The sequence below is a fragment of the Lycorma delicatula genome, chromosome 12 (assembly GCF_047948215.1).
Source record: "Lycorma delicatula isolate Av1 chromosome 12, ASM4794821v1, whole genome shotgun sequence".
In the NCBI taxonomy this organism is placed as follows: Eukaryota; Metazoa; Arthropoda; class Insecta; order Hemiptera; family Fulgoridae; genus Lycorma; species Lycorma delicatula.
In genome coordinates, this window is record NC_134466.1 from 20,384,265 (window position 1) to 20,394,654 (window position 10,390).

The following is a 10,390-nucleotide window of genomic DNA, read 5'->3' on the forward strand; positions in this document are numbered from 1 at the left end:
ATGACTTTGTAGTGAGATCTGTGCTATTAATTGGTGCACCAGCATTTGCGATAACGCACCCTCTCGCGTTAATTCTCTCATTTGTACCGAAAAGGTTTTTCCGTAAATAGTCGACAGTTACGGCGTCTGTTTTTACAATTGGATCGGCGATATGGCACAATCGCCTCTTTGAAAAGGAGAGTGCGTTGTTGTCCATCGGTGAAACCGTCGGTAAGTATTTATTATTCAACTCGCTTTGCTTTACGAACATTTTCTTAACGTGACCGATTGTTGCACCATCATCATCTTCAACAGGCGGTCCGACGTTGCACAAACGTCTTTTTTTGATATCGAAATCTCCATCGGCGGTTTTGTCAAACGTTTCATTAAAATAAAAGGTTCCCTGTACTACCTTCCTTTATGTATCCGCCTTCTTGCAGTTCTTCTACGATTGAAACTATTTCGTTATTATGACCGGTATGACCCGCACGTTTCGAAGCCAATAAAAGTCGCAGTCTATCGCACAGTTCATTCGGATCGTCCCAGTAAACGTAATCCGGTCTAACCGTTTTCTTCGCTCTCATCAACAGACCCGATCCAGTTATTGGACTTTCGTCGTCATGACCGCTTTCCGACGAAAGATGCGTACGAGGAAACAGTCTTTTGATAATATTCTTGTACTTTAACGATCGACTGGAAATTATGCGACCGGTATTTTGACTTTTATGCGCCTCAGTAGTTTCTAATATTTTCTTATAGTTATTTAAATCTTTGGTTGTATTATCTACAGGCTCGTTCAAAAAAATCAATTGATATAAACCTTTGGAACCGCTATACGTCTTGTTGTCGATAACTATTTTATTTCCTTTGAACTGGAGTGGTTTTGTTCCGATCATCCATTGATCGTCAATGTTTTTAACTCCGTAGACGTTGTCTATTTTTTTACCTTTATCCGTTACGGTAAGATCCAAGAAATGTTTTGCACGAAACCCCATCGTTTTCGGTGTCGACGGGTCTACAGGTTTCACGAACTGTTTTTCCGACGTCGGTGTTTTAAAGAGTCTTCTCATAACCGTTGGTGTCTCTTACACCTCCTCCTTTGCATTCTCTTCTTGTTCTTTTTTAACATCGTACTTTTGTTTAAACGATTGATTAAGTTCTCGGAGCGGTTCGACAATAGGCTTAAATTGCTTTTCAATAACTTGTTTTGATTCTGTTATTCCTTGCGTAATAGCGCGATGTTTTCGTTTAATCGAATCTCGTATTCTATCGATTTCCATTACCAACTTCGCAGACGACGACGAGGATGGCATATCGACCTCGTTCTTGTTCGACATCGTGGTTACGAATGATCGGAAAACAGTCGATCACATCACCATCCTAGTTCCACCGATCTAAAGAACACTGCATGTTTTTTGGTTCTGCGTAGAAAACGTATAACATCGATTAACGAAACATTCATTCTTGTCAGACGACGATTGGTATTGCACAATTCGCGGTAATATTGTGTCACACCCTGATCGATAGACGGTATCATGAGTTTCGTGCTTGTGTCTTTAAAGACAGCAGCCCTTTTTACATTTCCAACCCACAGCGCAATATCCACAACCGTTGAGTGATCGCGTTGTGGTACCTTTGTCAAGTACCGTGTGGAAAGTCGTCTGATCGGATGACGGTCACCTTCCGAATGTAAATGCAACAGATAGCTATTAAACAACCAAAATTCGTCCGGTTTCGCTCCTGCATATTCGCACCATTTTCGCAGCAGATCTTCGTTTTGGATTTCAAACAGTTCGCGTCGTTCGTTGTACCTCAATCCGAACGAATCGGCGTATAATCGCAACGTAGGTAGCGCTTCGTTTAGAAATTCGCCAGAAAAGAGCGCCTGCGCCCTGTTGTTCACGATGTCGAACGGTAATCCTCCTCGTCTTATCGGTAATGTTTCCGGTACGTCGTCGGTAAATTGTACTCCGTAAGCCGTGTCCACAAAACATTTTCTACCGTATGATAACGCTAAGCGGTACAACGTTTTTGGCGACCTGATCGGAATAGTTCGTTCCGTGATCACTATACAGCATCTCGCTCCTTCTAGACGACTACCGTATTCCAACATGTGCATGTAAACGTTTGTGTAGTCCATAGATGCATGTCGGTTTCGAAGTTCCAAAAAAGGCTTTTTGTACACGAGCGGAGAGGGTCTAAATCTTGAAATAAAGTTCCATCCGTGTCGAATTGTGGTGTTGAACATGTTTTTATCGTATATCACCAGTTCAATTGGCATCTCGTATTTGTCACATTCTTCTAAAAATTTTAACCATATACGCTTATTGAAAATCGTACCTTCGCTAGTAATCATCAACAGAACGACCAACGGATAGTCACGATTCATTATTTTTACATGTCGCCAACATCGTCGGTCTTTATTTTCACAGTAGTTCACTTTACGACAGACGTAGTTACCGCAAAACTTCTGACGGTCGCTAAAATATTTGGAACACAAGTTGTTTTGCGGTTTTTGCCTAAAACGTATCGCGTTAGCGTACGGTGTTCCGTCCTCGTAGGTGTGTATGCTTGCCATTGTTACCGACTATCAACTGATCTCTTTTACAAAAACATCAAAGCCTACTCTATATCGTCCAGCATCGATATCGCTCTCCTTATCCACAACCAAAAATCCATGAGGTTTTCTCCATGCAACACCACACAGACTTTTAAACCGATCGAATTTCATATCGGTATTTACATGATCTTGATATAAGTGACGTAAGTTGAGATCGTCTTGTTTGAATATAAGAAGGAGATTTGCGTTGTCCCGTACAAGGTGCTTCCCGACACTGGAATATGTCTGAGTCAAATAAAAGCTATCTATGTTGTTGTGTCGCCCCATCGCAAAGTACTTGCGAATATTATGTTGCTTTTCGCAAGCTACATCGTAGAAAATCATTATCGAGTTCGGTTCCGCTTCGTCGGGTGCCATCACATGATCGTTTTCTGAGTATGCAAAAAAGCTGATCTCCGGGACACCAGTCATGACTTGTTCTAGAAACTTATATTTCGGTTGGTACAGCGATTTAGAAAACACGTAAATATTTCTGAATCGTAAACCGTCCGGTGAGAACAGCAAGTTGAATAGGACATTTGTTTTTCCGCAATTAGACGGTCCACAGATAATACATCTGATTGTATTCGGTAGAAGAGGTCCATGACGAGTCCTTTTTCCTTCTCCACACCCGGCTCCTGTATATTCGTCGAAGTTTTCTAGCGTAATATTACCGACCTGTTGACGTTCCAACTTCATGTTTATGACTGATCGATTCACTACACCAAATCCGCCTTATGTATCCAACTGTTGTGTTTTCCATCGAACCCTTGCCACTTTACAAATAGCCTATCGCCTTTTCTTCGTAAGACTTTCTCGACTAAATACACATTATTTGTAACGTTAGTTTTAGTGAGCTCTTCAGCGTAAAATTTACCGCTCACCACCTCACCGTGAACATCGATCAACGTGTAAGTACACGCACGCGTATTAACATGTACCTTATGTACGATAAATATTTCATTCGTCCAATTCGGTAGATATCCTTTGGCGAATGTCTTTTTAAATTTGCTTATACGCACTCGATCGCCGACATTGTATTTCGGTAAAGTAGGTTTTCGATAGAGTACCGTATTTAACCGCTGTAAAACAGCGGCTTGGTTTCGCTTATTTACATCTTTCGGTTTCATTCCGATAGTGCGGTGACTGGTGTTGTTGTATTTTGCGATCAATTTCGGTAGTAATTCTAACCACCTGTAGTTTCCTTGTTCGGTAAATTTTCTCCACATCATCGTTTTCAGTGTTCGATTAAACCGTTCGACTATCGACGCTTTTTTATCCGAATGTGTGGAATAGTGATTTATATTGTACGACTGTAATAGTCGTTTAACCGACGGATTGTAAAACTCTTTACCCAAATCGGTTTGAAAATGTCGCATCTTGTGTTTATCCAATATGGGTTTGAGGGCTTTAGCGATCTCCGTACCAGTTTTGGTTTTAATCGGTACGGCAAATGCTAGTTTAGAAAAACAATTTATCATCGTCAGTATGTAACGATAACCTTTGTTCGATTTAGCATACGGTATCATCTCAACAAGGTCAGTTTGATATAGGTCTGAAATACCTTTAAGTTCAACGCGTCTTGTGGGGTAGTTTCGACGCGCCTGTCGATGGAGGTCTTTAGCTATTGACGCCTTGACGTTCATTGTTGTTCTGACCGTATTTCGTGTGTGTTTATTTGGATAGGAATAGAAAGAAAAAAAAAGGATCTTTATTTCTTTATTTTTTTTTTTACCCGCCTCACCACTCTTATATCCCGGCCTTGGCACCGGCCGTATCGATAACAATGATAAATCATTAATCGATCTGCATATGTGCAGATCGGTTAAAGATTTAATGTGTGATCGATTCGGGGGGTTTAGGGTGGTCCTGAAAAGGACCGTTTTACATAAAGGGTCGTTTTACATTTTAAACGGTTACCGAAAAAACGGACAAGATGGCATACGCCGTGTATGTTCCACATACGGATTGTCTGTCTCTTCCCATTTAAACAAACGTATACGACAATAATCACATCTGACCACATCGTCGATACCTTCATACTTGAATCCATGCATAGCTAGGATCAGGGGGGAAAGTAACGGATTGTCCATATGTGGCCATAAGGGTGTATAAATCTTTTTGTTACCGTTTCTAGTAACCCTGTAAAATGTATGGACTCTATCATAAAAAGAACGTTCCATTATGATTGAGTGTTAACGCAAGAATGAATAAAGTTTCGAATAATATTTTTTATCTCTTATAAAATTAAATTGTTTTATTTTCCAATTATTTTTTATCTGAATGCAAGTTCCGAAAATAAAATTTATACAAAGAGTTGACTTTGTAACCGCGATTAAATTATCGTATGCAATTTATTTTATTTTCCAATTATTTTTTATCTGAATGCAACTTCCGCTGATAAGTTATATAAAATTTAATTTATTTTCATAATTATATTTATTGTTATGTGCAATAATTATTTCTTTATTATGAAATGCATTACGTCTCTCTCTTGATGATAATAATTATATTTGTTTGTTATAAGGAGTTTTATCAAAACCGCATAAATGTTATCGCTCACACTGCAGTTAAAATTGTATTTTAATAAAATTAATTGGTAACTGCGTACTTGTTATCGCTAACACTGCAATTAAAAACAGTACATAAACTAAATTGATTAGATTGCAGTTTACTTAATATTTCTTTTTTGTATAAAATTAATTGGTAACCGCGTACTTGTTATCGCTGACACTGCAATTAAAAAAACAGTACATAAACTAAATTGATAAGATTGCAGTTTACTTTTTGTACATATAAAACTATCATTCTGCATTCAACGTTTCAAATGTCATCATTACATATTGAAGAAGTGTTCACAATGAGTTATTATACGGTACAGCACAAAATTGATGAGTTGATGAGCGCCTTTCAAGATCTGCTTGTCATTAAAGACCGAATAATCAGAAATATTTATGATCACTCGGAGGTCGAACACGCGTCGAATGACTTGACGAATGGGATATTGAGGGCAAGAAGACGGGCAATGCTTTTAGCCGCTCGTTTTGATGGACCGCCTCCACCGTCATCACCATCTCAGCATCATCAACAAGAGGTTGCAGAATCCGATGGGTCCGCGACCGATTTCAATCCACACACTGACGACGATGACAACAATGATGACCAATCACCGTCATCGCATTACCTGATAATGAATTACACATTATTCAGGAAATTGTCGAAGTTGAAGGTGATAACATTGAACATAGTGCCAATCACCGTGTTCAACGTTATCATCAATGTCGTCGTCGACGTATTCGGGTATGTCGTCGTCCAGTGATCACAGACGTGGATAGTAGTTCAACACTACGACGACCTCATTGTAGTACTCTAAACAGAGTTCTGCAACAGGTCGTCAACGCTAATTCAAGCCAGTCGGACGAGGTCGATGATGGTAACCCGACAACCGACAGATGTCCGATCTGTTTAACAGAATCGGTTACTGTTGAGTTGTCGGGTTGCGGTCATCGATACTGTGAAGACTGTGTGAGGAAATTAGCAAGATATAGCAGGAATTGTCCCGTCTGTCGACGGGATATGTGTGGATACCATCGGATTAGAGAGGGAGACGACGGCAGTAATTGATGTAAGTAATTATAATTTTTTTTAAAGAAAAGTCATTTATATTATTTCATATTTTTTTTACATTAAATTTTTTGGAAAAAAGTGATTCATATTCACTTAAAATAAAAAAAAAGTCATTTATATTATTAGATATATACTTTATTTCATATTTTTTTACATTAAATTTTTTTTTTTGAAAAAAGTGATTTATGTAATAATTTTTAAAAAGTCATTTATATTATTAGATATATACTTTATTTCATATTTTTTACATATAATTTATTACATAATGGTTTTATTTTAAATAAAAGAAAGGCAATATATATCCGCATGATAAAAACAATTAAAAATAGTCATGATCGTGGGCTATTAGGGTTTCGTTTACGGTTCTTGGTCTACAATAGTCATGACCGTGGGCTATGAGCACTTCGTTTACGGTTCTTGGTCTTTTTTGCGGAGTGTTGTCGTTATTGTTGAGTGGGAGTTTACGTTTCTTTTTGTTTATACTGTAATGTCCGTATGGAACTGTGTTGATTTTATTTTCTAATATGTAACGTTTATCGTCGTAAGGTGAAAGCGATTTCTTTGACTTGTTAATGGAAAATATATTGTGCAAAGTGCTTATGATTCCGTACGCGCTTGTATACGTAACGGAATCATTAAAAAGACTTTTTTTGTACAGATCGTGTCTAAGATCCTTTGCAATGGATACTCTAGGAATACCCTTTGCTACATTCTTCTCTTTCTTGTCGAATTCGAGAATGCTATACATCTTAGCACGAAGTCCGACAAATTCACGAATAGCTTTTCCATTCATTTCGTCTTTGAATTTACCAAGTTTTTTCTTATTGGTATTACTAAAACATGCGTGATCGCGAGGGTAATCTGAAGTATCGAACCGATCGATATCGTGAAGAATATCGTTTTAAACGTTATCGGTCACGATATGATACATCAGACTGTCCGTATCGGTCATTAGAAGATTTATATTATGACCGTACTTTTCCACCATGTAGTCATAGTGGAATTCGTACATGATCATTTTGCTAATGTCCAATACGGTAAATCCGATGTAGATCGGACGATTAAGAAATATCTCCGTTTTCTTCAGTTTTACCCCAACGACATCCTTGTTATAGATGTACCAAGCCTTAACTCTCGGTTTTGCAATCACCTTATCCAATTTACGTTCGTTAGTGACCAGTTGGAAATCTATTCTGTTTCGTACGTTTTCTAAGGACTTGTCGTACACCGCGTTGTTCATCAACTTAAAAAAGTCCTTTTCAAAAATGTTTCGTGCTTGTGCACGCTTTTCAGTATTGAAGTCGATGTACGGTTTCAACCAAGGCGACTGGGAGAATTCCAGAACTCTGTGAATGTTTTTCACTTTCAGTCCTAGTCGAGTGTATAACGTTAGGTTTCTGTAATGTAAAACGTATTTTTGTTTGTCGTACAATGTAGTCAATAATTTCTTTACGGGACATCTCTTTATGTCCTTCAAATAGGGGGACAGCATATCATCGGTTGGTACTAACCGTTCTGGTGCGAGAGGGTAATCTTTGTGACGATCGTGCAATTCTTGTCCATACTCAAGATCCACTTCTAAGATGTAGCCCTTTTCACCACGATCGCAAACGCTGTTAATATCGAGATTGTCAATCTCTTCAGTACTCAACCACCTAAAATTAGCGTGTGGCAAGGGCTCAACCATGGCTGTCCCGTAAAGGTTGTTGCAATCGTAATATTGAACCCAGGATGTGGGTTCGGATGGGTCATACTGATCTGGAATGTTGGGATTGTTCGCCTTGGCGTACCTGTTTGAAATCATGGCTACACCACCTCGTGTTCCTTTTTCGACAAACAGATGCATATCTATGTCGGTCAACTGTTCCAATTTTTGTCGGGTAAATTTTAACATGGCATTCCACGTGAAATGGGGGGTGGAGTAAAAGTGACAGGGGTCCAAACCGTAATATTGCATAGACGTACTTCGAAAATTTTCAAAGACGTCTGCCAACAATAATACGTCGCTAAGAAGATAAAGATCGTGGTAATCGCCTAACGTATTGCAGTCAAACGATTCCCACACGTTTTGAGCGTGGACGTAATCATCATCCGGTATGTTCTCTCTTCTTAGCGTACTGTAGAATGCCGTCTGCGGTGGAAGTTGGGTTTCGAAAAAATTGTTTATATGGGTCATGTACTCGTACGGGTAAACGCCTTTACGGATAAAACAATCTCTTTTCTCTTGTAGCGGGTAACAGTTTGTGAGACGTTTAAATACAGTGTCTTTGTCCTGACAATCTTTTACAAGATTTTCCACAAGTTTTTCGAGCGACGACGAAAGAAATTGTAAAGAGTCCAAGAACCTCAACGGACCGACAGACAGTTACTGTAATCGCTCGGACGTGTTGGCGATACAGTTTATTTTTACATCGTCCTTATATTTTCCCAGAGCTTGAACTATATGATGACTATCGTAACCGCGGATGTTATGAAAAAATACTGGAATATGCTCGGTGCGCTTACAATTTAAATTGCACTCGTTATGACATGCACCGAGAAACCGTCCTGTGGTATGCGAGTGATGACGTACACGATCGTCGTTCAACTCACAATGACAAAGAAAACACTCGGTAGCCCTTTGATATGTTTCAGTGTCTTCGGGTGTCATCACCATCGGTTTTTCGGTAATCATAATTTTGTGCAATCTATCGGCGTGATCGAACAATTCATCCAGCATCTTTTCAACGATATTTTCACCATCGGTTCTCGCTCGGTAGACTACAGGACCTTCACAAATCTCCCCTTCTTCGTCGACGATTACATAGGCGTAACCGGACGGAAGATGATGGGCTACCTTATCGGTAAAACTAGTGTTTGGTTTAGGGGTGACAGTGTCCATCGGATGTACAAATGATTCAAAGTCTGCATACACCGTATACGGAACGCGTAGTGTGGACGAGTAGTCCCTGAACTTCATCACGCATTCCTTTTCTTTAGCGGGATCGGGTACTCTTATCCTTTGTGCACCGTGTTGCTTACACTCGATCAAATGTTGGTTTAGGTTTTGTGTAGCGACAAGTGGGTCTGATGAACTGAAACGGTGCAAACAGTAAGGGCAATATTGACTGGTACCGTGATGTTTTGTAAGACCTGAAAGGAGACGAGATAGCCCATTTTTACCTGGTTTGGTATTTATAAGGCAGTAGTGAAATTTATCTCTCGTCTCCCCTGCAAGCAGCAATAGGTGTATGCAGTGGGTACGATCGTGGTTTTCGGTAACACGCACCGGGTACACGCGATCGTTATCTTCCTCATAGCCGTAAACATTGATGCTTATTGTGGGGTTCAACACCTCGAAGCGATCAATGTCTTTTACCTTTACTGGATATGATATCCCGTTCATGTTAATTTCATGTTCAAAGCGTGCATACCAACTCTGACGATAGTGACGTCCTGGTTGGTCATGCAGGTATGCTAGTACGGACCATAGGAAACATTTTTTATCATGCGGATTTTTTACATTGCGCCTCTCTTTTTACAAGTTTTTTTGGTGTTTTTATAAATGTGCTAGAGGCGCCATATAACGGACGGTAACGGATAATATTTAAATCAATATAAATTATTTTATTCATTAGCCATCCGCTGCCGTTGTTGATGAATTTGGTTAGTGTCTCTATAATTTTCTCCACTGATTCTATCCATGATTCTTCAACAACGTCGGTGTTATCATCCAAATTTATCACCGTTCTAGTTTTTCCATGCAAGTACAAATTGATGAATGTTGTTTCTACTCCGTCTTCCAGATGTGTCCGCTTCATCAATTCAACATTTGCTGCAACGTACCTGTAGAAACAGAATAATTTTAGTACATATTGACTACTTTAATAAAAACAGTACCTTTACAAAAAAATATTAACGTTTTTTTTAATTACCATTTTATGTTGCCATCAAAGCGTCTGCCTTCTTCCTTCAAACAGTTCAGGATGTTCTTCTGATACCGTAGAAGGGTTGAAAGGAGATACATCTCCTCAGAGTCAGACAGGTCCCATCGAAGACGGATGACGTTGTTATTTATTGCATGGATAACTACCGGTGATACTATTTTTTTTGTAATATCTAAAACAAATTAAAATAACATATATCGTAACATTTTTTTTTTTTTTGGTGTATTTCAGTGAATAACAGAAGAAGAAGAAGAAAACA

At 39.0% G+C, this 10,390-nt stretch overlaps 1 protein-coding gene across 1 annotated transcript in view; it reads left to right on the forward strand.

The window, feature by feature from the left end:
* Positions 1-10,390, forward strand: part of LOC142333454 (uncharacterized) — a 111,851-nt gene extending 101,461 nt beyond the window's left edge. Inside the window, exon 16 of the mRNA XM_075380597.1 lies at positions 10,363-10,390. Coding sequence (XP_075236712.1) covers positions 10,363-10,369 — 7 coding nt within the window. The 3' untranslated portion in view covers positions 10,370-10,390. The remainder of the gene's footprint in view (positions 1-10,362) is intronic.